We start from the raw sequence: 26959 nt of genomic DNA, 5'->3' as shown, positions 1-26959 counted from the left end.
CTGAAAGCAGATCCTGATTTTACCTGAACTGGTTGTTTATTTTACTGTTTATTTTATTGCTTTTGTGTATTTTATTTCTTTATATTTCGTCATTCACTGTGGTATTTTATTTCTCTTGTTGTGAAGCACTTTGTATTTTGTTTTGATAAGTGCTCTATAAATATAGTTTTATTATATTATTATTATTATTAGAAGTACAGTCCATTTACCATTTGTTTGAGAGAGAGAGACAGACAGACAGAGAGAGTTTATATTTCAACTGCAATATGCCCTGCTTAGCACATATTGTAGTCATAATTCTTTAAAAAACAAATTCGAGGCATTCTTATCAAAAATGTTTGTGCATGGTATGTGTTCATATAAAAAAAATAATATCAGCCCATATATATCATTATCAGATTTTTGTTACTTTTTAAATATCAATATCGGCATCGGTATCAGCCTCAAAATTCCAGTATCACTCAGGCTACAAACTGTACCACAGGAAAATATGAAGAAGACATGATGATAAACAGAGATTAATACATTGACTTGCATATTTTGACTTTGTAAAAATAACACAATTTCAGTCACATGTATTCATTATTCTCTTGATCCATCTTCAGTCTTTCAGGAGACTTCACCCTTTGGCTGTGCACTTTGCAGCTCCTGGATCAGTGCTGGAAGAGAAAAACAGTAATATATAAGTATAACACAAAATAATTATAGTATTGAATATTAACAGTTTATACATGCACTATGTAGCTTCAAAAGTTAACCTAATTACAACGGAGAGCATACAAGTTAGAACTCACCTGTGATAATCTCGTCCTTCACTTTTTGAAGTTCTTTTTTCACTTCTTCAAGAATTTCCTTCAAACACATAGATAAATGCAATGCCACAAGACCTTGGTATTAAAAAGTTCTTACTTGACAAATACATCATAATTAAACCATTAAAGTCAATCAGTATTTCAGTAAACAGCCATATAGCTCTATCTGATAACTTGGCACAATAGTGACATTGTGGACAGAAAGTTATGACTTTGCAACTGCAGTCTGTTGTACTTTTGATGACATTACTCCCTGGTGCTTGAAAATCACGGTGGATTGGGAAACACGTACAGAATCTTACAACGTAACGTTGTTTTTAACATCTCTGTTTATTATAACAACATTTCTTGCACCACACACAGGAAATTATGTGGGTTTTGATTAATTAAAAGGTAATATAGGCCTACTGCTATGAAAAAGTCCTAACACAGTGCTTTACTGTTAGTCACTTAGGATTTGCAGGATATTGTTGTATGTTCAAAGAGAGATGGAGGAACCAACCTGTTTGATTCGTTCCATATCAATATCACTTCCTGCACCATCTGAGTCCTTTTTCACCACTTTCATTCTAGGATAGAAAGATCCATGTTTAACCTTAGCCAAAACAGTCTTTTTGAGATCAAAGCGGCCTTTCCAAAGAGAGAGCTGGCCAGGAGAATCAGCATACTTTACTTTAGACAGAATAACAAAAGCACTTCATAGGTATTAGAAAATCTTAGAAGAGTGAGGGAATGAGGGAAACAGCAGCAAACAGTCAAAAAGTAAATGCTATCAATGTTTAGAATGGATCATCTTCCATCGTCCCAACAACTGCTTCAATTCCTTCAGCTAGTGTAATTTAAATGTCCACTTGTGCATATATTGACTGGAGTTTGTGGTACAAGTGGAGCAATGACTGATGACTGTCCAAACATTATGGTAACACATTACTTGGGTAGACCAATGATAATACTTATTACTGCTCTGATATTCACACTTCATGAGCAAAAACTCACCTAGTTTATGCTCATCAAGAAAGAAATGTAATGAATGCAGTTGCAGGGCGCTATTATGGCAACATGTTGCAGTGAAGTGAATTTTTAATTGATTAATTTAATGATTAGTTGATTAATCTAACGACTAATTTATCGATTATTTTAAAGATAATTTTTTATTACTCAATTAATATAACAATTAATTTACCCAAAATGAATATCAAAAACTTGTCTCATTAATATTTCAATATTTTATTAAATAATTTTTCTCTTAAAACAATCAAATGTAACCAGAAACAAAGTATGTACTGCAGGGCATTATTCTGCAACAAAAATATATTTGTCTGTTGAAAATATTATTATATTATAATATAATTAATATTTGAATGAATACATTAACATATTACCCTATTTCTTGTAGGTATTTCTTATGTCACCATTTTAATTCTACATAATTTGCCACCTTATTTTAGTGTTTAAACTACTTTAATCTGCTCACCTTGCTTTTACCTTCAGTTCTCTTTTCCCCCCACACACACGCACACACCTACACTTCTGGTGCTGGTTTGAAACGATCGAAACCAACGTGGCACCGAATGACACCGGCACCAACAGGTGCGCTTACAAGTTTTTACAAAACAACAGCATAAGTAGGCCTACATTAAACAGGAGACTCGTTCTGTGTTTCTCAACAGAGCATGTGCAAGTGTGACTGTCAATAGACTGCATGGGAGGGATAGAGCGAGGGGAAATTGTAGGCGAGGTTTCTATGTTGCAGCTTGTTCTCCGGAGGAATCCATGCCTTGACCGGGTGCAGCCATAGTGAGGCGAAGTCCCTCCTCTTCCGGTGTCCCACATGGGACCTTTTTTTGAAAAAAAAAAGTAGTCAACAGCGAGAGACAAATTATTTTTTGATCCCATTTGAATTGTGCCATGAATTACACATATGATGTTTATCAATTTAAAAGATCATTTTGCATGTCAAGAAAGTTTGACGTAGGTTTGTCTTAGTACCATTTAGTTTTGTGTGAAACCGCTCAGTGAACTACATTTCTCGCTCGCACAATATGTATCACCAGCATCAATATGGCCGTCCCTTGTAATGTTAGCTTGCCTGATGTGCTTTATCCAGTGACTCCTGGTCCTTTTATCAAGACTTGTTGCTCGTATGACTATGACTAAATCCGGTACTTTATACATTCATGTACGCACAGGCATCGTCGCTTCAGTGGCATGCGGAGAGAGAAAGTCATGACACCAGTTGCGTGACTTTGGGGTGTGTAGTCTTTCTAATTACGTATTTTCACAGTCTTATACTTCAACAGTTTTACTACAAACTGACTTTCTTGACAAAATTATCTTTTAATTTGACAAACATCATATGGTAATTCATTGTACAATTCAAATGGTACAGTATATTTTTTCCGAAATAAGGTCCCATGATGGAAGTGGAGAGACTTCGCCACTCTATACTTCATTGCGATGCGCCAACACACAACATGCAAATCGACATATTTCCGTACTCGATGATGTCGAATACGTCAATGACTCGCCCCAGCCCTACACTGAAGCAGAGGACTGAACGTCACCATAGCAGCTTAGAAACAAGTTTCAGTCTCTTGCTATAAATACAGCCTCAGACAGAAACCATGAAATGTTGAGTGCTTTATTTGTTTTAGTGAGTCATTTGCAAGCAGCACACCACTTACGCTAACAGCAGAGCTCATTTCACTGGCTCATACTGTAGGCAGCATGCAAAGCAGAGAGTGCTAAGAGGTTGCGGGACAGAAAAGAATCTTGGCGGCAGGTGGGGACAGAGGGGCGATTGATACCTGGACACAGCGGTAGTGGCAGAGTTAGAGGAGGGAGAAGTGGAGGAGCTGGGACTTGGGCTGGAGTCCCTTTGATTGTTGGTTAAGGATTTGGGCCTGTTGCAAAAACATGCAGATCCTTTAAGGCAGCTGGTGATTGGGTTTTTAAATTTATATGGATGGCTCAAGGGAGAGCTTTATTTAGCACCAAATATGATAGGTGTCAGTGGAACGTAAGGTAATGATCAATCATGTGGATAGTGAAAGCTTGGTGGATCAGGCTCTTACCTTGGCATGGTGGCAGATTTTTCCTTGGGCTTTCCATTGATTTCTGGTGAAATATCATTATATGTACATTTACAGTACATGGCCATAAGATAAAATTAAGTTTTAACCTAAAATGTATTTCATGTCTTCATATCATGTTATGTTGTGGTGTAAAGAAAGATATATTAATATATGTAGCATAGTATTCTAAAATTAAGTCAGTGTTTTGGTTGTTGACAAAGAATAAACAATTAAGTAACGCGTTTTCTTTTCTTGTTATTTCAACTAACTGTGTTTCACAGTATTATGTTGTATGACAATGAGAAGATACTAATGTTGTGAAAACCCATTTACTTGCCTCTATTACAGTCATGTAGGAGGGATGAAAGTGACATTACTCACCTCGTGGTCCTGAGAATTTTGATACTGAGCAGTCAGAGTCCTCCTGTAGTCAAGTACAGACATTCCAAAGTTATCATCCACTCATATCTTAAATCTTACTGCTAATTCTACAAATATTACAGAATAATGAAAGGAAATCCAATAATCATGAAATCATTGACAGGAGACTTACAATGCAAGGTTCTACCTTTTTTGCAGCAGGATTATCAGCAGCTTTCCTCCTATTTAAAATAGTTGTATTATAAACATTCAGAAGTCCCTAATATCAGATCATCACAAACATATCTGTCTTATATGTCTCTTAAGTAATAACTTACCTCCTAGCAAGGATGGCACTCATTTCTCCCATTAGACCACCACCTCCACCTCCTCCTCCTCCAGATGAGGATGCTGGTTTGGGGACTGGGGCTGTTTCTAACTCATCCTGGATACACAAAAACACCTCCAGTCACTATGTTCAAAGGAATTTGGTCCATTGATCAGCTTACTCACTCTGTCATTTATGAGAACATTGACACCAAAATTATCCATCATTTGTGCCAAGCTACATCTTTTTATACAGTCTTATATAAATTTTCATTTTTTCATTTTTATTTATATAGCGCGCCAATTCATAACAGAAGTTATCTCATTGCACTTTTCCTAAAGAGCAGGTCTACCCATACAATATGCATCAGGGTAATTGCATTGGTGGAGTATACAAAGGAGAAATGGCATACAATATATGCACCTTACCTTGACTGTTTTACGCAGTTTGGCTCCTGCCAGAGCTGCAGCCAGATTGTTTCCCCCTCCACCTCCACTTCCTCCAGCAGGAGGCGGGGGTGGTGCAGGTAGGATCATGCCCCCAGGAGGAGGTGGTGGAGGTGCCGGTGGGCACAGTCCAGAAGAAGGCGGTGGGCCTGGAGGTGGTGGGGGTGCTGGTGGGGCGGGTGGAGCTGCTGGTGGGGCAGAAGGAGCAGGAGGGGCAGATGCAGCAGCGGAGGTCTGCCTCTCTCTCTCCAGACGCTCCTTCTCCAGCTGTTCCTGCCTCTGACACTCTAGTCTGAACCGAGATCGACAGTAGATAATGATAATTAATAGTTTAGATATGCTGCTGTTGGTGTGAAAACCCTGTAGCTTTTAAAAGCTGTTTCCTATTTATGTTTGGCTTTTTCCTCCACAGCTGAGTTAAATCTGTAACAGTGTCATTTAGTACTGGAAGGATTAGTTGATTAATCATTTCAGTCATTTATGAAGCAAAAAAGCCAAACATACACAGGTTCCAGCTTCTCAAATGTGAGGATTATCTGGTAATCATTGTTAACTTAATATCTTTGCATTTTTGACTGTTGATTGGAAAAAACAAGCAATCTGAGAAGGTTTACTTGGCCCTTAGGAAATGGTAGCATTTGTCACTATTTTTTGAAAATGTTATAACAATTAATAAAAAAAAAAAATCAAGACAGCAAATGATGATGAAAATAAACTTTAGCTGCAGCCTCAGTATCATTTATAATGAACAGTACCTTCTCTGGTGTTCCAGCTCTTGGGCAGAGAGTCCATCCTGAGCTGCGCCTGAGCAAAAACATTATTGATGTGTGTAATTGGCATGTGTGCCTCCTCTGATTCCGGACTATTTAAACTAAAAGAAAGCAGTACATGCAAGCAGGGTTGTAGTCCAGAGAAAACCCACCTAAACTAAAGCCTCACATTAATTTTGATTGCATACATTCATAGTATACATGGAATTATTTAAATTTCTATATGCACAAGTAGAATATTTGATTTTAGTTTACAGTGATGGTTGGGATGACTTACATTTGTCACTGACTGGAAATAATACTTGACGCACCTTTTTAATTGAGCACAACGCTCGACATATTGCTGGATAATGGATGTGTTTTCAAACAATATGTCATTGCCAACTATATTATAACATAGCAAAACTAATTAACATAGCAGGACTATAACAAAAAGAAAAATAATAGCAAAATCCATGTATTACTTCAATCAGTAGTTAGGCTGTTCACTTTTAAAATACATAATCAGGCTTTGATTTGTATTTATGCACTAGACATGGCACTGTCACTATATAAAGATCACAGCATGAGTAACACAGAAGCACTTCACACTGCCTGACCTGGATCTAATGTGTCCTCTTGCATTGCTGTGTTTACCTGTGCCCGCCGGTGCATTGACAGCCTCTAATGCATGCATCATGGAGTTAGCAAAAAGAGCAGCATCCTCTTTACTGCCAAAGTTCAGCCCCCACACCTGTTTGGGATCCCGCCACTGGTGGAAGCTTGGTGTGGCTTGATTGTACTTCATCCCTTTGATAAGGGGACAGTTGATCACAACCTGGTGTGAAAAAAAATGCTAAATATTGTTAATCTGTCTTTTACGACCAGGACTGTCCCCCCTAACTACTACCCTAACTACCCCCACCTGCTGTGGGTAAATCTATACTTAAGAAACCACACTTTGATCCCGGGTCTCTAAATAATTATCAACCAGTCTCTAACCTTCCATTCTTTTCAAAAGTACTGGAAAGAGTTGTGTCTCAGCAACTTTTGGCCCACATATTTAACAGTAATCTTTTTTAACCTTTTCAATTTGCTTTCAGGGCCTGTCACTTCACTGAAACTGCACTTATTATAGTGGTAAATGATCTCCTTCTTACCATGGATTTAGATTCCACCTCACTGCTTTTATGGCTGGATCTCATTACGATTTTTGACACCTTAGATCACTGTACAATCCTAGACCGACTGGAAAATCAATTTGCCATCTCTGGCCTGGCTCCTGCGTGGTTAAAGTCTTACCTATCTTAAAGAATACAATGTATTTCCTATAAGAATATTAATATCAAAATGTTCTGATGTTAAATATGGAGTACCTCAGGGCTCTGTTCTTGGCCCTCTGCTTTTATCTCAGTATATTTCACCTCTTGGCCAAATTATACTCAGTCATGGAATTAATTTCCACTGGTAAAGTGATGATGATGACTCAGCTGTATGTGCCTGTAAAGGTAGATGATCATTCCCAAATTATCAAATTAGAGGCCTGCTTGTCTGCTGTGAAAAAACGGATGTCATGTAATTTCCTGCTCGACACAGACACCAGTTTGATCAAGTAACAGTAACTCTCAGTAACTGTGTGACTTCTCTCTCTCTTTTGATCAGCACATTAAAGAAATCACCAAGACCACTTTTCACCTATGCAACATAGCTAAAATTAGGTGTCCTTGGCTGAGATATCCTAATTTACGCATTGGTTTCATCCAGACTTGATTATTGTAAAGTCTTGTTATCAGGCCTACCGCGTGCTAGTACTAAAAGTCTTCAAAGTCTTCTATTTCAATGAATATGTTAAGCCTAGTACTATAGTCCATGTGTGTCATGCCAACGAGAATAGTGTACATTTTTTGAAAACCACTGCATCTCTCTAACCCTCTGTTCATTTGTGTCCCAAAAGCACAGCTGTGTGCCTATCTCTTTCTCTCTCTCTCTTCACCGTCTCTCTCTTCTCCCTCTCTCCCTCCCTAGTTTCTCTTCCTTGTCCTCTCTTTTCACTCAGGCTTTTCTGTGCTGTCCTGGGACCTTTCTCTCTCCCCTGACTGTCGGTGCCTCATTCTAGATGGTTGGATCTTGATCTTTGTGTGGCTCAGGTCCTATCTGTTTGGCAACATCTAAAGTTGCTCAATGTCCTCCTGGATCTATTCTTCATAAATGTTTACAATCTAACTAAAATTTTGCAATCCTGATTGTCCAGGGGTGCACGGTGGCAGAGCGGCTAAAGCTCCTGCCTCCCAATAAGGAGATCGTGGGTTCGTGGGATCGATTCCCGGACCAGACCAACATCACACAATCTCTCTGGGTGGAGTCTGCATGTCCTCCCCGTGTTACCGTGGGTTCTCTCCGGGTTCTCCGGCTTCCTCCCACCGTCCAAAGACATGCATGTGTAGGTTAATTGATAACTCTAAATTGCCCGTATTGAATGAATGTGAGAGTGAATGGTTGTCTGTCCTTGTCTGTGTCTGTGTTAGCCCTGCGACGAGTTGGCCACTGTCCAGGGTGTACCCTGCCTAAGGCCCAAAGTCACTGGGATAGGCTCCAGTCACCCGCGACCCCTAACGGGACCAAGCGGTAGAAAATGGATGGATGGATGGATGATTGTCCATACTGAGTTGGTCTATTCTGTACACACTGCATCTATTGCATGTCCATCCAGGAAGAGGGACCCCCCCCCCCCCACCCCGCTGCTCTTCCTGAGGTTTCTTCCATTTTTTTCCATGTTTAAAGTTTTTTGGGGGGAATTTTTCCTTATCTGAATTGAGGGCCTAAGGATAGAGGGTGTCCTATGCTATACAGATTGTGAACCCCCATGAGACAAATTTGTGATTTGTGATATTGGGCTATATAAATAACATTGACTTGACTTGACTAACAGGAAACACATGATAGTGACTGTATATGTTGTGGGAGTTAAGATAAGTGTATAATTGTAACAGAATACAATGCAACTAAAATCCACTAGATGGTGATGATACCATATTGTTCAAAAGGAGCACAGGAAATCATTCCCACCTGTCTGAAAAAGTATCTGGCTTTGTACTGTATACATCTGATTGTAAACAACAAACAACCATCACATCAACTGTGAGACTTGACTGTTACTTAAGCATTGCCTCTGGCAGCTAGTCTTTCACTTTTGCTCTCTCTCTCTCTATATATATATACATATATAAAGAGAGCATGTGTGAGGAGGAAGTAAGAAACCACGATGGGGCACCGGTCTCAGTAAGTTATTGTTTAAAAGTACAGAGGGCCGCTTATTTCTGTTGGAGAGCTGCTGGTATATTGTATTTCATAGACTAATAGCTGGAAATCATCAGATCATAGCAAAAGAGAGGTGAGACTAAGCTTCTCCAGTTTGAATCCAACAGTTTAATAAATTATGAGTTTGACCTTGAAGCTTTTACTGTGCAAGATTATGCAGCAAAAATGAGTCTCTGCTGATCAGAATTCAGCAAACTTGAAGTCTGTTCTATGAACTTTCAGAAAGTCTAGCGGTACTGCCAAACTACATTGTTGAGTTTGTGATTTTATATTGTTTCAAGGGAAGTAAATTACAGGCAAATTAAATATTCACACAGTTTGGTGTGTGTGACCTTCAATCAAAAAAAACTGTACTATATTTGTTTACAACCAGAACACGTGAAGGTGATTGTCTGTTTGGCTGTGTGTGTGTGTGTACACTTGTCTTGTACCTGCTGGTCAGCCTGCAGTTTGCGGCCCACCACTCTGAAGGTGTTGGCCATGGGGTTGTGATAAATCTGGACACGGCTGAAGGAATGACTGTCAGATCCTGCCGGCACCCAGCACTTTTTGATGTCATCATACAGCATGACTGTTGCTCTCACCTGGCAGATACTGGACTCACTGTTGGAGAGAGAGGTTATGAGAAAAAGATGATCAGATGCAGAGTACGAGAAAAGAGAGTGTGAGATGTAGTGTAGTAGTAGTGCAGATGTAGATACGTGGTTTAAACGAGGTGATCCATGAACATTCATACTTTGTCCCAAAGTGTTTACTGCTGCTGTGTTTCTGCACTGCACATCTCACAGAGATTTCTGGTCAACTGTCCATAGTATACCCTGTCTCTCACTCAATGTATGTTGGGATAGGCTCAGGATAAGCAGGACGATATTGGACGATTCAGCAAAACAATATACATTTGGGTAGTATAATCTGTAACAATGCATCATATCTTTTAAATCGGTCATACGTTTTGTATGTAAAATCTGAATCAGTAGTCGGCAGTGTGCAAGTGACTACAGCTGTTAAGCAAATGTTGTAAAGTAAAAAGTACATTACTTGTCTCTGAAATGTAGTGAAGTAGAATTATAAAGTAGCATGAAATGGAAATACTCAAGTAAAGTACAAGTACCTTACAGTTGTACCTAAGTACAGAACTTAAGTAAATGTACTAGACAAAAATGTATTCATATTTTTTGTGGATTATTTCATTAAAACGATCTCTTGGGTTGTTTATATACATTTGGCATATAGTATTTCACATGCAACCAGGCATTTGCAAGACTTTCATGAATTTGTATTGTATTAGTGTTTCAGGCAAAATTAAGGAAATAGAAAATAGAGGTGCGTTTGCAGGAGAACTTCAGATACATATATCCATACTCTATGAGGCATTGTTACAATGAGTTATTTTCAGTCTACTTATTGCAAAATCTGTTGCCTGTGGGGAATCTTTACTTCCTGCCAAAAAGGTTTTCATGTTTTGACCACTTCCTGTGCTCAGTAAAATGCTGCCTAATATGGACTACATTATTTCACCTGTCAGTGATATATACTAACTTCTCAAAATCATAAACCCTCAAAATATTGTTTTGGATTTAATAATATGCTCTAATATGCTCAGCAAATACAGATACTCTGATATTTTTATTTTATGTGTGACAACTGTAATGAGACCTGCCATGAGCTCCAGACACTTACATACATACAGCAGGAAATGTTATCAGAACTAAAGAGCTTGTTAGGCAAAGTCAAGTGTAGAGTGGATATGAACTGTTAACTATGCACTGTTCTGCATATTTTTAGTTACTCTTGCATCAGACATTCAAAATGATTTGGGAGAAAAAAGTTTTGAGTGGATAAAATATTATCACTGTTATTAGAAAATTGCTTACCCCATATTCCAGCTGTAGTCAGTATCCAAAGTTTCACTTGCTTTTTAACGATCTGATTCTTTTCATCAACTTGAATCACTTCCTCCTCCCTCTCAAGTATATTTGTTGTCTATTCAGTCAAACCTGCTGGCATTCTTGCCTGCACACCTCAGTCGCTCTCTCTCATGACATTGTTTAACACCAACCACTTGCACTTCTGTCTTTGTATTCTCATTTCCTAGACAGGTTTTTTTTCTCTCTTCCTGTTCGCGTCTCCTTCACTTGTTCTTTTAAATTCTAATTTTCACACCTCCCCCTTTTCTGTCTCCCTGTGGCAGAGCTTTGATTTCTATCTGATTTTGCCTTTCCTTTATACAGTTCTGCTTGTTTTGGGTGGGGTGGGGGGGTGTAAAGAGTTCTGTCACATGCGGTGGTTCAGTACAACTTTCTCTACTGCATGGAAGACTAGCAGCAGGGTTTATTGTATTTCATGGCTCAAACCAAACAGTTATTTCTGTTTTGTATTAATTGCTGAATTAGCTGTATAATCCAACAGCAGTAGTATACAGTCAGATTTAACTCTAAATGTGTTAAAATAGACTTGGCAGTAGCAGAGCGTAATGGATGGGCTGGGTTGTATGGTTTGACCATGTTCTGGATCTAGGATGGGCCTGGGCCATTCGCAGCATGATAGGCAAGTATCAGTGTTGGATTTGAGCAGCAAAGAATGGACGTATCCGCCTGATGTTGTAGAGAACAAATCTGCAGGAGCGGAATGTCGCAGTGATGTTGGCAGTGAAGGATAGCTGGTCATCCAGTGTCACACCCAGGTTCCTTGCAGTCTGAGCCGGGGACACCACAGAGTCTATTGTGAATGTACCGGATGAAGTGTGTTCATGTTATTCTATAACAGTATAAGTTTAATGTGTTATCTCTCAGTCTCTGTCACAGCACTGCTAACTGGCACTTCATTTCCTCCTAGTGCTGTGGTAGCAATTAAAGAAGAACTGCAAACTTCCTTATTTTTGCTTCCAAGGGACTGAATAAATATTAGTTAAGAGGAATAAGGGACACACTTTTATAAAATATGCAGACTGTCATCTTGCCTTGTATGATTTTCAATGATTCCAAAGTATTGCAAATGATAGATGTTATATAGACTTGGCCTTTTGGGCCAGTGCACTTGAGAAACTTTTTTCTCCTAAGTTAGGAACTTGGCAATAATGCTATTTGGCATTTTATGGCAAAACATTATATATTATAAGACAGATGTGTTTTTTTAATTATTAATTATTAATTAAAATTGTTTTAATCACAATCTTTTTTGAGGTCCTCATTCAAATATATCAGCAACATAAAACAATGAAAATTATCTTTAAACTCTCATATACAAAAATATAACTGTCAGAGGTATATATTTGCTGTTGGGTATGTATTTATACACATGTATATGTAGTGTGTCTGCGTGTTAACATGTAACCTTGAGTGCCTGTGTGTGTGTGTGAGAAACTGACTGACACCTTGTCAGTGACTAGCTGTGTCCCTTTAATAGCCATCTCTAGCCACATTTAAGTGTTGTTCATTTCCTCTTACCTCTCACGATCACTCTGCAGTTCCTCATTCTACTAATGTCTCTATACCAGGTTGAACACAATCTGCAGCAGTACATAATATTACTAGATATCAGCTTAATACAATATACAATATTCAGTTATACAAAAGTGAACAAATTCATCATCACTATTTTCCTGTTTGCAGCCATTGTCACCTTGCGAAGCTTTGTATGGAGGGCGTACCTTTGCTAAAGTTGAGACACACCACTGAGTCGAACAAGACCATCTCTTATGTAACTATGATATCTCTCTATCCTTACTGTAACACCAACATCTGTTTTGTCAGATAATGTGATATTCTGATATTAAATCGTTCACTAGTACAGCTTTAGATGACAGAGATCTTTTGTTTAAGAGTCCACATTTAATTCTCCTATTTTGTTGTGCTATTAGCGTTTTTGTTTGGGTTTTTATATATAACTCCTCTTCTGTTAACTTTTGGTTTTATTAATTTAAGTGGTCGGGTGGCAGACATCATCTCACTAAGGAGTTTTGGGTGGGTAACTGCTCTGGAAGCACAGAGAAGCGTGTAGGACTGCAACTCTGCTTCCTGGTCTAAACTCTGAGTTGTCTTGGTTTAGGTCCACTAATAAACTCGGTCAGATTTCTGGATATGAAAGCTGCTCCATCCAAAGTAGGTCGAATGCCGTCTCTCCTAGTAAGACCAGGTCTTCCCCAAAAAGTCCGGCAATTATCTACAAAGCCCACAGGGGCTCTGGCAGGGGCCCAGAGAAAACTACAACATTGTCTTTGCATATGTACACATCGACTCAACATTAACCTTAGTGACCTCCGATTGGTGTAATCTTTACCGCCGATATGAATAACAATTTTACTGTATTTACGTTTATAGGATTCAACGTCGCCCGCTCTGGTCCCAGGAATACATTTGACTATGGTCGCTGGTGTCGCTAACTTCACGTTTCTCAAAATGGCGCTGCCAATAATCAGCGTTGGTTTCTCAGTGGGTGTGTCGCCGAGTGGGGAACTTGTAAGAAACGTGAACAGGTTGGTGGTGAACCATGGGCTTCTGCCTAGGGCTATACTTTGTTTGGACAGTCACCCAGCCTCTGTGGAGACGGCTAACAGGAGCTACCTCTGGTCAGTCTGCTACTGGGGGGCTGGCTAACTACAGCAGCTAATGATTGAATATATGAATTGAATTGGTTCCAAAATTAGTAACAGTGCTACCTCGTTCAAATTTAGTAACTGTGGTCTACACTCGACATACAACATCTGTTGAAGTGTCGGGGTCACCATGGCAGACATGTGAGGCCATGCCAAACAGGAAGTGGGAATAACTCAGCAATGTTTCAACTGATCAGCCTCAAACTCATATGTTTTTTTTGATGGATCACTCCCGGTAACACTTATGTGACATTCATGAGTCATAGTCATAGTGCCAATTACTGACTGACTAACATGAGCAAGCCACATGTAACAAACATTATCCTATCTTTATGGCATTTACGTTGTGTGGTCTACACTTGATAAACAGCAACACCGTGTATGATTAGTGCATGTTCTCTAGCGTCACATAGCGCAGGAAATGATATATAACTCGTTCACGATGGTTTTGAAGAATCAGAGCGGTGTCAGCCAGCCTCTGGTCATAAGACTGCGACTGTCACTCCCTCAGAGGCAAGCATGGAGGCGAGGGCCCGTTCAATGTAATTATTATTACAGAACATATAGCAAAGGAAAAAAGTAATAACATTTACATAAAAAAAGATATATCATTTAGTCTCATTGACACACCACTGCCTGAACAGATGGATCAAGCCATCTTGGCCTCGTCATCTTCAAATGACTAAAAGCTTCTCTTCCATCACTGTTTCACAGAAATAATTTTCATATAGGCTGCTTTCTGTTTTCTCATTTTTGTTTTTGGACAGGTACCTATAGTCAGTGTGCAAACTATAGCATGGCTTTCGAGGGAGCTCACTTTTTTTTATGGGGGGGGGGGTCTTTTGTGGACTGACTGTGACTCTTGTTGCAAAGAAACATTCATAGCTGCAAGCATGTAGGCCTACTTGCTTTGTGTCATCTGATATATAATCATTAGTTAATGACCACAACAAACCTACACACAGGTATCAAAATCAAACAAGTATGATACAAAAGGGAACTACTAGAATTCCATTCCACAGTGTACGTAAACAGTACTCCCCACTACCTGCTACCTGTTCAGGGAATGCCGGTTAAGGGAACTTCCCTTGACAAAATTCCTCCATTCGAAACACCCTGCATCACCAATGCAGCCATCACTTCCTCCGTGTATTACCCTGGTAGCATAAGCACCTTGGATACCCATTGTGGCAGCTGTGAAAATTACTAAAATCAAACATTAAATATATATTGAAACAAAAACTGATACCATTGCAAAACATATTCTACATAATATTATACCATTACAAAACATATTATATATATATATATATATATATATATATATATATATATATATATATATATATATTTTTAAATGTATTTAACTTGTGAATAAATGTGATTTGATTAATTTACAAGATGTAGCTACAGTGTCATTCCAAAAGAGATTAATACTGTGCAAATTATTTACAGATTAATATTATGTAATATTTATATTATGTCGCCCTTGATTTTGAGTGACTTTGAGTAGTCAGAAAGACTAGAAAGGCGCTATATAAGTACAGTCCATTTACCATTTACCTTGATAGTTATGAATGGTGCACAGAATTAATGCTAGGTCGTTGTCAACCTTACACATCTAAGGTAAAATAAGAGCCTCAACTCCTTCACATTGCTTTTTGCCTAGCATACTTCTTTATATTACGCTAACTGTTGGGACTCCAGAGGTTAATGCATTCATTTCGGTGATTCTCTTTTGTCCCACAATCCTGAGACCAATTGAATGCAGAATTGGCTGGTCTGACCTGTGACCCGAATGTCACCAGGTAAGCGTTGCTTTGTTTTGTTTCTTTTTCTCCAATATTCTTCCCTGCGGCGAACGGACGGCCTTGGCCGGTCCCCTCTCAGTGTCTGTTCACCCTCCGATCTCTACAAGTGTATACTGCACAGCGAAAGATGCTTCCACTACGGTTTGTTTATGTTGCTAGCTAAGGAAAAGCATAAGGGTTTTTCAACTTCAGTCCTCAGGACCCACCATCTAGGAGGTTTTTGTTCGTACCTGGAAATCACCAGAGGTGGAATTTATTCAAGTGCAGTACTTAAGTACAATTTTGACATAGGCTACTTGCACTTTACTTTCTCCACTACATTTCAGTGGGAAATATTGTACTTTTTACTCTACTACATTTGTTTGACACTTATTAGTTAGTTTTTACACAATGGTATGATGCAGTATTTTACTGCTTATCTACCCAATAGTATACAAAGTATCTAAAATTGTCTCCACACTAATGAACTAATCAGACAAACAAACGTTTTAATGATGGGGGCTCAATTTGTCATATTTGATTATTTTCAGGTGGAACAAATGATCACTTTTGCTACAAGTAAACTGTTAGTCTTATAATCAGACAATTGGTTTCTAAAAAGTTCTATATTTTTTTTTATTTATTTAACAATTCACAAATCTCCATGTGAATGTGTGAATCACAGAGCCTACAGCCAAATGAATCCAACTGTACTAGTCATCCTACTTTTTTTCAATGGGGAATCTGACACCAGACTTTCGCCTCTGCCATGAATCCCTGAACACCCTCCTGAAGATGCTGCATGAAGACCAACACCGTGGCAAACTATTAAAGTGCTTGTCTTCATCTTCTGGTTGGCTTGTGGAACATCATACCGGGTTGTCTGCAGAGTTTTCTCCATGCCCAAGACCAACATGTTTCGTTCCACCAGGGAAGTTTTAAAGTCCTTCCTGCACCACTGTGGCCACATCATTAGTCTCCCAGCAACAGAGGAGGAAAGGAATTACCATCATCACACTGTTGGGATTCCAAAGATATAATCATTCATTTGGATGATTGTTAACTGAACTTTCATTGGGAGACTACATTCTTTTCTGTCCCACATACTGAGAGCCGTTGAATGCAGCATTGGCCAGTCTGACCTGTGATCCGGATGTCACCAAATCAATAAAAAGGTCAGCGATGCTTTGTTCTAACACTCTTTTCTCCTGGAATCTTTCACTGCAGCGGACAGCCGAGGCCAGCCTGCTCACCAGCAGACACCCACCAGCAGACACCCACCTAAACTCTCTACTCCTGGCTTCGCCGTGTAATCTGCTCAGAACAGAACTGAAGTATAGCACTAACGGCTGTTGCACAAAGCCTGTCAGCTAACTTCACATGCTAACAGGAGCACGAAGCAAGTTAACGCTGAGTTGTTAAGACAACCACAGGCAGCGCGACCGGCTTCCCCCGACCTCTACAAGTAGACACTGCACAGCAACAGATGCTTCCACAGTGGAACCACAATTCTTCCCAGCTTGGCTCTTCTACAACAGCAGCATCAAAGCCACCTCTCTTTCCCTCCCACGGACGGGTAACGTAACAACTGGGCATAGCATAGCAACAGTGGATATAGCTGAGCAAAGGACTGTTTAACTTTTGTACATGTGACATTACAGATGTGTTTTTCTGAGGTTTTGTTGTTGTGATTTTCTGTTAGGTTAATTTGGTAGCCACACTTTTTAGTTGATGTTAGTTTATGTTATGCTCCACACAGACAGAGTCTTTGCATGCTAACTAACTCCTCTTAACTTGGCACACACATAAACCCAGTTTGACTCAAACACAATCACACACACGGTGGAGAGAAACTTTAAAGCTCCTGCTTCAGATGTTCCTTTGTTTCTGACCACATGGGTTTGTGCTTGTGCACGGCAGACATATAGAGGCAGAACAAAGAAACACACACACATTTCTTTGGCGCGCACCCACACACACACACACACACACACACACACCCTTTTGTTCTGTAGTATAGTGTATTTAGAGTAAGTCTTCATATTGTGTGTTTTGCTTTGTTTATCTTTTAAATAAATGCTTTTGTATAATTATGCTAGTTTCTTTAATGTTGCACAAGAGTGAGTAATTTGCCAACCTCTGCTATGTTGAACTCCATATCCTTTAACCTACCTCCTTATCAATGGTAATTTTGGTTATAGTTATTATTTTAATTATTAATCTGAGTTCCAAATTGATAGTTTCATGTATTTTATGAGACTCAATCAATTAATTGGCTATCATTTCTCTTCTTTAAGAAGAGTGGTGCCCCAGAGGACTTTATTAAAGTTATTTATGATTATCTTTGATAATTCTGCCATAATTAATTGATCGCACCTACAAACGTGTGTGCGCCCCCTTCAACAGGCACCATTCAAAGGCAAGATGCATCATTGAGACCTCTTTTGGCAGGATGAAGGCCTAGTGGAGAGCTATCTTTTTTTCAGACTTTGCCACTGGATTGGCTGATTGTCCCCAAGGTGGTCACTGCCTGTACAATGCTCCACAATATCTGCTTGGGAGTAGGAGATATTATGGATGAGGCTGTGTTTGAGCACACCAGAAAATATGGACATGTGGCAGAAGGGGTGAGATCTGCAAAAAGGGAAGACGTTGCTGCCTTAATTTCAGCTCCTGAGCAGAGGCAGAATGTGCTGAAAGAGCATGATTATATGTAATGTACTGTAGGTGACACACAGGGTACATATGAGGAATAAAACTTTTTGGCCTTTCTTGTTGGCAGGATGGTAGGCAGGGCACTGATCGAAGCCAAGGCAGGGGGAGCAGCACTTGTTGGAGCAGGTGGAGCAGTACTGGTCAGGGTGGAGGCAGAGGGCTCAGTGGTACTGTTGGAGGATGTGGATTCCTCCATTAAGGAGGCCATCAGCACTGAAAGTGTAATAGATGCCTTCTGACTGTACTTAAGCTCCTGCAAACTATTTCAGGGTGGGTGAAGGGGGTCCAGAGGAGATTCAAGGGCCAAGTGGAAGACCTCAGGCAGACGGCCTGGGGGCAGGACAGAAACGGGGCTGGGGGCCTCAGGCGAATGGCCTGGAGGCAGGGCAGAGTCTGAGCAGAGGACTTCCGGCCCAAGGGGCGGGACAGGTGCGGAGCAGAAAACCATCTGGAGGTTGGCTGCGAAGGACAAATCCCTCTGGAGGTTGGACTTGAGGCCAGTGGCGAAGACAGAAACCATCTGGAGGCTGGCGGTGAAGACAGAAGCCCTCTGGAGGGCGGCGGCAGAACCTCTCTGGAGGCTGGTGGCAGAGGTGGAACACCTCAGGAGGTCGACCTGGAGGCCAGCGGCAAAGGTGTAATCCCTCAAGGGGTCGGACTGGAGGCCGGCGGCGAAGACAGAAACCATCTGGAGGCTGGTGGCAAAGACAGAAGCCCTCTGGAGGGCGGCGACGGAACATCTCTGGAGGCCGGTGGCAGAGGTGGAACACCTCTGGAGGCTGGCAACATTGCTGGAGATCAGGACCGGGGTCTAACAACTGGAGATCTGAGCAGGAGGCCGGCGACAGGACGGCAGGACTGAAAGCTGGTGACAAGACAACAGGACTGGAGGTGACAGAGAGACTGGCAGAGGGACTGGTGGAGCCAGTGATTCCAGGAAACCAGGAGGCTGCAGTTCAGAAACAATTGATTGCTCAGGAGCAGGATTCAGGATGCAGGAGTGTGCTGCAGCACGTGCTGTGTGGGTTGTCGCAGCACCAGAACAGACGACAACAGCAGCTTGGCAATAAAAGACTGCAGAGGCTCAGCAGGATCCGAAGACTGCTGCAGGTTAGACCCCGTCTCTGTGATACTGGACAACCGAGTCTCTGGACCGCTGGGCAGCGGAACCTCCATGGCACAGGGCAGTAGTGAGGATGAGTAGCGGAGTGGCACGATGTCGGTGGAAGCCACGCTTCCTTCTGGGAGGTTTTCCAGAGGGTGGCTTCAGGACAGGAACAGGCTGATGGCTGCGAGGGCCTCCCAAGGCTAGGCGGGTACCCAGGTATGGGTTTAGGGCTTGAGCTGGCTCAGGACAGGCAGGTGGCTGGCTAGCCGGCTCTGGGCAAGCGGGTTTCAGGCTCACCATCCCGAGCCTAATAGACTGGGGGAAGGCTGAAGGCTAGCAGGCGGAGATACAGGCTGGAGGCTAGCAGGCTGAAGGCTAGGATTCTGGTGGCTAGTAGACTGGAAATCAGGCTGAGGTGCAGGCTGGAGGCTAGCAGAATGGACATTATCAGGCTGGAGTGAAAGCTGGAGTTTAGTAGGCTGAGGGTCAAGGGTGTTAAGGAAGTCTTTTGCCCAACCAGGTAACGAACTCCTCAGCCAAGGCTGCAAGGACACTTCCCTGCGTGCCATATTCAGAGCAGCCTGTCTGTACTCATCACAAGGGGCCCTTCTCCAACAGTCTTTAATGTGCATGAGGATGAGAATCAGATCTAACAGTTCATCAGAAATCGTGTCTGCTTGGTCCATAATGGTCAGTTCGTACTGTAATGTTTATTGCCAAAACAGGGCAGCAAGGAAGACAGGGGATTGGACCCAGATGCAGACACTGGAGGCAGAGCAGGTGCAGCAGTTGTAGTTCAATGATTTTTATGAGAAAAGTCAATTAACAAAGGCTTATGGAATGGTGAGGAAGGCAACAGGTCAAAAACCAGAAATCAGTCCACATCGGGCAAAAAAATCCAACAGGGAGCAGGCAGAAAATCCAAGGTCCAAGTAACAGGCAGACTGTCCTGAAACCGAGATAGAAAATCCAAAAACACTAGGAACAAACACAAGGAAAATGTCTGGAATGCAAGGCACATGAACCAAGACGAACTGACAGAACAAGGGAAGCACACAGATTACATAAACAGGTAAGGACAGGATAACTAGACACAGGTGACACTAATTAGGGTGGAGCCATTTTTGTGAAAAAAGAGAACCCCTCTTTGAACAGAAATGGTGGTCTGAGATTCAATCTGCCCAAAGTCTATCACAGTGTATTATCACCTTGGTCACGCCAATCACATGCTAAACAGTGATGAGGTAGATGCAGCCAGAAAACAATAGGCCTGATTACTGATTACTGGGCCATCTTGGAAACAATTAGGTCAGTTTCAGGTGAAACTAGCTATTAACAGATACTCAGGCAGATTCCTTCTTGAGGGCAGGGCTTATGTAACACAGTAGCTTAAATTTCTAGTCCCATTTTTTTCACAATTGAGAATGACTTCCGGATGGGAGCCGAAACGTCTTGATTCTGAAAACAGTGTCCAGATGACTACGACTGAAACCTTTTCTACGATAGCATAGTAGAGTACGGGGCTAAGCACAGGACTGTTACTTTTGTGAATGTATATGTATTGATTTAGTTCATTGAGTTTTATTGTTGTGATGTGTTTTCACTGTTAGGTTATTTTGGTAGCCACATGCTGAGTTGAATTTAGTGATGTTTCACACAGACACGGGATCTTGCATGCAACTAACTATCCTTTTTTCTTTCCTGGCATCCTACACAGTTCATACATACACTCTAATTTGACTTTTAACATAACCACACTCTTTATCAAACATGGCTCAGCTGCCATTTTGAATTACCTTTCTTTGTCTAACCATGTGGCCGTTGCCTCAGCCGCCATTGTGGATCTCTCTCTCACACACACACACACACACACACACACACACACACACACACACACACACACACACACACACACAACCTCTTCTACGTAGAACTCTAAATACTTCAACCTACTAGCTATTAATAGTAATTTTGGTTATAGTTATTAGTTTAATTGGAGTTCCTACTTGATAGTTGTAAGTGTATTTTATGAGACTGAATCACTTAATTAGCTATACTTTTCCCTTGTTTCAGGGTGGTGCCCCGAGGACTTTATTGATTAAAGTTATTATTTACGATTAGCTTTTTTTAATATTCATTTTTTGATCGTTTTGATAGTCAAATTTAATTGATTGCAGCTACACAATTTAGTGCCTCTTTAACCATTGTAAATCCCAACACTGAGTTTGAGAAAATTGCAGGTCATCCAGGTGTTGGGTCTCCACAGATGAATTCATTAATTTGGGTGATTAACTACATTCTCTTTTGTCCATTGAATGCAGCGTTGGCCAGTCTGACCTGTGATCCAGATGTCTTTAGGTTAATAAAAAGGTCAGCAATGCTTTGTTCACTATTTCTCCTGGAATCCTTCACTGCGGCAGACCACCATGGTCGGCTTCCTCTCAGTGTGGTTGATCACCAGCAGACAATCACCTGAACTCTCTCCTCCTGGCTTTGCCGTGTAATCTGCTCAGAGGAGAAACATGCAGCAGAACCGAAGTCTCCTGATCTACTGCAGCACTGCGAAGGCCTCTTAGATCTCTGCAACAAAGTTTTGCGCAAATGGCTGCCACACACAAAGCCTGCCAGCTAACTTCACATGCTAACAGGAGCAGGAAGCAAGTTAACTCTGTAAGGACAACAACAGGCGGAGTGACCGGCTTCCTCCGACCTCTACAAGCAGACACTGCACAGTGGAACCACAATTCTTCCCAGCTTGGCTCGTCTACAACAGACTGACCGTCAGCTAACAGCAGCACCAAAGCCACCTCTCTTTCCCTCCCACGGATGGTAACGTAACAACTGGGCATAGCATTGAGTAACAGTGTATATAGCTAAGCAGGAAGAAAGTTAAACTTCTGTGGAAGACCAACTCTAAAGCTGTCCATACGTTTATACATCTCAACTTCCCAGTGTCAAAAATGACTACAGAGAGCTCCGTCAAGCACTAACAGAAGAATTCTCTTCTACTGCTGATGAGATCGCTCCAATGGCTGCAACATTCTCGTTGTGAACATCCCAGAGATTATTATAAACATTTGAGGCATGCGTACTCCCAGGGCAAGAATGCACCAGACTTAGAAGAGAGTGCCACCTTCAAGTCCTTGTTCTTGCTCAACCTTCACCCATGTGTACGCACTCACGTTGTACTTATGATGCATCAGCATAACCCCTCAATGCAGGACCTAAGGAAAATGACACGGATTGCTTGGAAAACTGTTGTCACTTCCAAAGCAGCAGGGAAAACCACTGAGCTTGTCAGCTCAAACACTGTAGCATCACAGAGACCTGCAGCCTCAAAACAGCACCCTCACAACAGCTTGAAGGGGGGTGACAGAAGGCAACACAGAGACACAGAGCGTAACTGCCGTGTCCACCAACTGCGCTGGGATGGGCACTCCCACAATAGAAGCTGTAGAAGGCCACATTGAGAAATTCTGGCCCAGCAGTATGACCAGCCACTAGACTGTTCAGATGACCGCAGCATCTCTGACTACAGTTCAAAACATGGTTATAACCCATCAGACAGTGACAGCGTGTCTGAAGGCCTCTCTGCCTCTGGCTACCTGGAGCGTTACAGTCTTGAGCCACGAGTTAAGAAAAACTTAAGGCACAAGAGCTCCAGAGTTAGCTTCTCACAGTATTAGCTAACAACACAGTCCACCCCTGTACTGACAGTAAGACATATGCTAGCTCAGCATAACTTACTCTTCTTGCAGTTACATAGGCAAACTTGGTTTTGTTAGCAACAGCAGCAAACTGTTCTGTTTCTGAACTCAGTAATAGCCAGACATACTATTAGCTGAGAAAAGCCTAAACTCTAGTTGGACCCAGACACGACTGTTCAAGTTTGCAAGTACACTTGGACCAGCTCCTTGTTAGTATTTTGTTAGTAAGACCTAGTTTAAACACTAGCCTAGGACACACACCCCATTATGACACAGTCATACACCTGTCCTACTCATTTTATCCTATTGACGCTAGAATCGATCCTCCCACCCCTAATGTATGTCACTTAACTCACATGACATACATTAGGGGTGGGAGAATTGATCATGTGAGGTAGAGGGGGTAGTATAGAGGGCAGGTGAGTCATGTGAGGTGCTGGGTGTATAGGTCAGGTGAGCCATGTCACTATCTGGTCTACTAAAATGTGTCTTTTTTGGTGTTTATTTGATGTTATAGAGACATTGTGGCTATCTGGTCTGCTAAAGATGACGGAGGTGTTCGTATTCAAATTGGTCTTTTTTTGTCACAATGAGGACATAAAAGGTGACATCATGCTGGTTTGTGTTCTATAGTGGTTCTGTAAGGACAATAAGGGCTTGTTGCGAAAATATGGCGAGAAAATATGGCATACACTCGAGGTTTCTGCCTCTTGAAAGGAAGTTTTTCCTTGCCACTGTCTCCAAAGTACTTGCACTTGGTGGGAATTATTGGGTCTCTGTAAATAATATTATAAAGAATAGGAAAGAAAAGTGCAATGGGATAACTTCTGTTATGAATTGATGCTATAGAAATAAAATAATTGAAATTGAATTATCCGTTGGGACAACAACAATGGTGGGGCCCCAGATGTGATGAGAAAAAAGAGGCGTAGGGGCAGGCGTGTGGGAATTTGGAACAGGCTGAGAATTTAGGCTCACTGTCCACCCCTGCCCAGTATCCTGCTCACAAACATCCAGTCTTTGGAGAACAAGCTGGATGACATAAGGGCAAGGATTATGTGGTTATTTTCCCCTTGGTGCCAGGCCAAGCGATCCAACGGCAACTCTGTATTCCACAAAGACACAACAGCATAGTCCATTAAATTCGGAGGGGGACGAGTCTGTCTCATGATGAATAACAGGTGGTGCTGTGAAGGAAATTCTTGTGACCTAGTCACCTTTGATGATTAAGAAGCTTTCAGGAAACTCAGGATGTCTTACACAGCAATTTTTAATGAAGCTTGGCCAAGGTGACTGGTCACAACAGTGCAGAGTGAAACACGCAGTGCCAGTACCAAGTCTGAAGTCAGAATATTTATCCCTTACTAGCTGTATGGTGTCTAATGTACTCTCCCTACAAGATTATGATTCTCCAGCCTAAAAATGTGGACTCTTCCTATTGGATGGTGAACAGTAAATCTTACCTAAAGTCACACTGGAACTAACAGGTCAAATGTGATGCATTCTACAGGGTAATCAGTCAGTATCTCCTTCTATGCCTGACACAAGAGCTACTATCAATGGCCTTAGGGTTGCCTATGTAATGGCCCCATCTCCCTGCCCAGCTGTCAGCCCAGAAAGAAGTTTGATAAAGAAGTTTATACAGCTGAGGTATACCTGTTCTTATAGTCCTATAACCCTGCCACATGTGCCTGGAGTCATGCTGCTGGAACTGCGATTCCATTCTGTCCATGTAGCATCGCTTCACATCCTTTATATCCTTTCTTAGCCTGTAGGACACCACTTTAGATTTCTCCATATCGCTGCAGCGTAGTCCTGCGCTGTGTTGAACAGGTAAATGCTAAAATTGAACCCTCTCAGTTCTAATACCTGATGCATGATCAAGCAGCTATAAGTCAACCATTTGACCTGTTGTAAATATTATTGAATGATATTTGATTTTTGGATACCTTACTTACAGTATAATTATACAAAAACATTTTTTGTTTCATTAACAAAGAAACCAAAGTTCTCAAATGTAGAATTTAGTCTACACTCACGCAGCTGTACAAGAACTTTGTTTAAATAAAATTGTCTAAAATTGGTAAAGTTATGACTTATATCAGGAACCATGTGATGAAATAATAAATCAACAAGATTATGAATCTGACCAGAGTCCCATAGTCATATTTTAGTCATACACCAAACCCTATGCAATATAAAAACTCAACATCTCACATTTTAACATATACTGTATTTATAATTTTTTTAATCTTGAATTTTTATCTTTTATATTTCTTTTTTCTAATTCTTATTTATCACACTAGTCTTTTAGTACAACCTTAGGAGCATGCCACATTGCATTTCAATACACATATTGCTTGTGACAAAATAAACCTTTGAATCTTTGACAGCTCAAACAGTGAGCAACAAACAGAAACAGTGTATTTTGCCATATTTTGGTGAAAATAGGAGTGAGTTTGAAAAGTATTGATAGGTGGTTTTGTATGATGACATAAGATAACCATATTTTATGCTTTTGTATTCTTATAATGATTCTACATCAACTTGTATGTCTTTTATACAGTATATCTTTTATCAGTTTGTGTAACTTTGGTACCATGTCTGTATTTCTCACTTATGTAAGCATGTAGGGGATTAGAAGGTTCCCCCTGGTTAGCTGGAGGAAAACCAGAAGAAGAACATCTGGTATCACTTAGACTATATTCTCCGGACAAAGAATTTAGTGTACCCTTGTCACGTGGCGTTACTTGCTCCATGCTGTAAGCTGGGTCTGCATTGTGTAGGTGCACACTATGGGTTGCACTTGGTTCTACTCTGGGTTTGACCACATGTGTGAATAAAAAAGCCTTAACTAAGAATCAACTTGTGGCCTGATTGATTTCAACTTCATCAGATTCAAGATAAAAGAATCGCCCTTTCAAGTATCTATGGATGTTTTGATACGTTTTCCCCAGTGAAACTGTCTCACAGCATCCCTCACTGCGGTTTAGGGATGCTGGAGTCAGTCAGAGTTAGGGGTGCTGATAGACATCATACTAAATGCTGCCAGACATTCATGGTTTTTGCTTTAAATCAAATGGCCAGGATAATTTATATCTAATAGTTATTAACAACAATTTACAACAGTTTTGGGGTGTTTTATACTACAGCAGACCTGAACACCAAGTTCGATAAAGCTCTGATCTGCTGCGAGTCTGCATCACAAGGAATCTAATAATGGACTTATACATACAATATGATAATTAACGGATAAACAAAGTAACTCCTCTTTCCCATCACAAATACTTGTGTACTACTGTACACAAATAGCGTGTATCACAGTAAGAAAGGGGAAAACATGATATAACTTTTTTTATCAGTTGATGGTGTTTATAATGCTTGGTTGCTGTGTCCATGACCATGGGAATCCATTTCTGTAACTATATATCCATTTCTGTAACTATATATATATATATATATATATATATATATATATATATATATATATATATATATATATATATATATATATATATATATATACAGTTTGTACTACATGATCCTCCTCATGTTCTTGGAGTGACCTCTATTACTCTGGATGTATTAAATGGGAAACAGCATGCTGCAATGGGTAAAAAAAATGAGCAAAGCCAACTGAATGGCTAAACTAAAGGAGAGCTGTCACACAATACTCACATAGTGAAAGATGATGTATGGATTGGGTCACTTTTAAAGCTGCAGTGTAGCTGTTACAAAGCTCCTACTTAAATGTAAAGTGTTAAAATTGTGTTGATTTAAATTGTCCTAATCTGCATTTTCAATAGCTAAAGAAGAGCAGAAATTAATCCACACATACAAACACACACAGAGACCTTTATTTGTCTAACTGAAATAGGCAACAAGGGTGTGGCCAAAACAAAAATAAAAAACTTTCATCACTGTCAGGCTATTGTAATTGTGCAAATATGTTAAAGTT

At 40.7% G+C, this 26959-nt stretch overlaps 1 protein-coding gene across 6 annotated transcripts; it reads right to left on the bottom strand.

The window, feature by feature from the left end:
* Window positions 1-236: 236 nt before the first annotated feature.
* Window positions 237-11248, bottom strand: LOC122888700 (vasodilator-stimulated phosphoprotein-like). Of its 6 annotated transcripts, none has more exons than XM_044223443.1 (13): window positions 10962-11237; window positions 9519-9690; window positions 6427-6607; window positions 5776-5824; window positions 5003-5312; window positions 4585-4691; window positions 4440-4488; window positions 4268-4310; window positions 3887-3929; window positions 3620-3715; window positions 1315-1381; window positions 795-852; window positions 237-659 (listed from the first exon to the last, which is right to left on the bottom strand). In XM_044223443.1, the coding sequence occupies exons 1-13, from the start codon at window positions 10964-10966 to the stop codon at window positions 610-612; spliced, it is 1230 nt and encodes a 409-aa protein (XP_044079378.1). In that variant the 5' UTR covers window positions 10967-11237; the 3' UTR covers window positions 237-609. The 6 variants fall into 6 exon arrangements, with proteins under 6 accessions (XP_044079378.1, XP_044079380.1, XP_044079382.1 ...); XM_044223445.1 differs by having other exon boundaries at window positions 4455-4488; XM_044223447.1 differs by lacking the exon at window positions 3620-3715 and having other exon boundaries at window positions 4455-4488; window positions 10962-11239.
* Window positions 11249-26959: the final 15711 nt, after the last annotated feature.

Source organism: Siniperca chuatsi, linkage group LG14 (genome assembly GCF_020085105.1).
Source record: "Siniperca chuatsi isolate FFG_IHB_CAS linkage group LG14, ASM2008510v1, whole genome shotgun sequence".
Taxonomy (NCBI): Eukaryota; Metazoa; Chordata; class Actinopteri; order Centrarchiformes; family Sinipercidae; genus Siniperca; species Siniperca chuatsi.
Note: the sequence above shows the minus strand (reverse complement) of the source record. Positions and strands in the feature narration are given on the sequence as shown.

Coding starts and splice junctions, on each gene's coding strand:
- LOC122888700 (XM_044223443.1), bottom strand. Junction 5,825..6,426: donor CAATGCACCGGCGGGCACAG/GTAAACACAGCA, acceptor GTTTTTGCTCAG/GCGCAGCTCAGGATGGACTC. Junction 853..1,314: donor ATATGGAACGAATCAAACAG/GTTGGTTCCTCC, acceptor ATGTGTTTGAAG/GAAATTCTTGAAGAAGTGAA.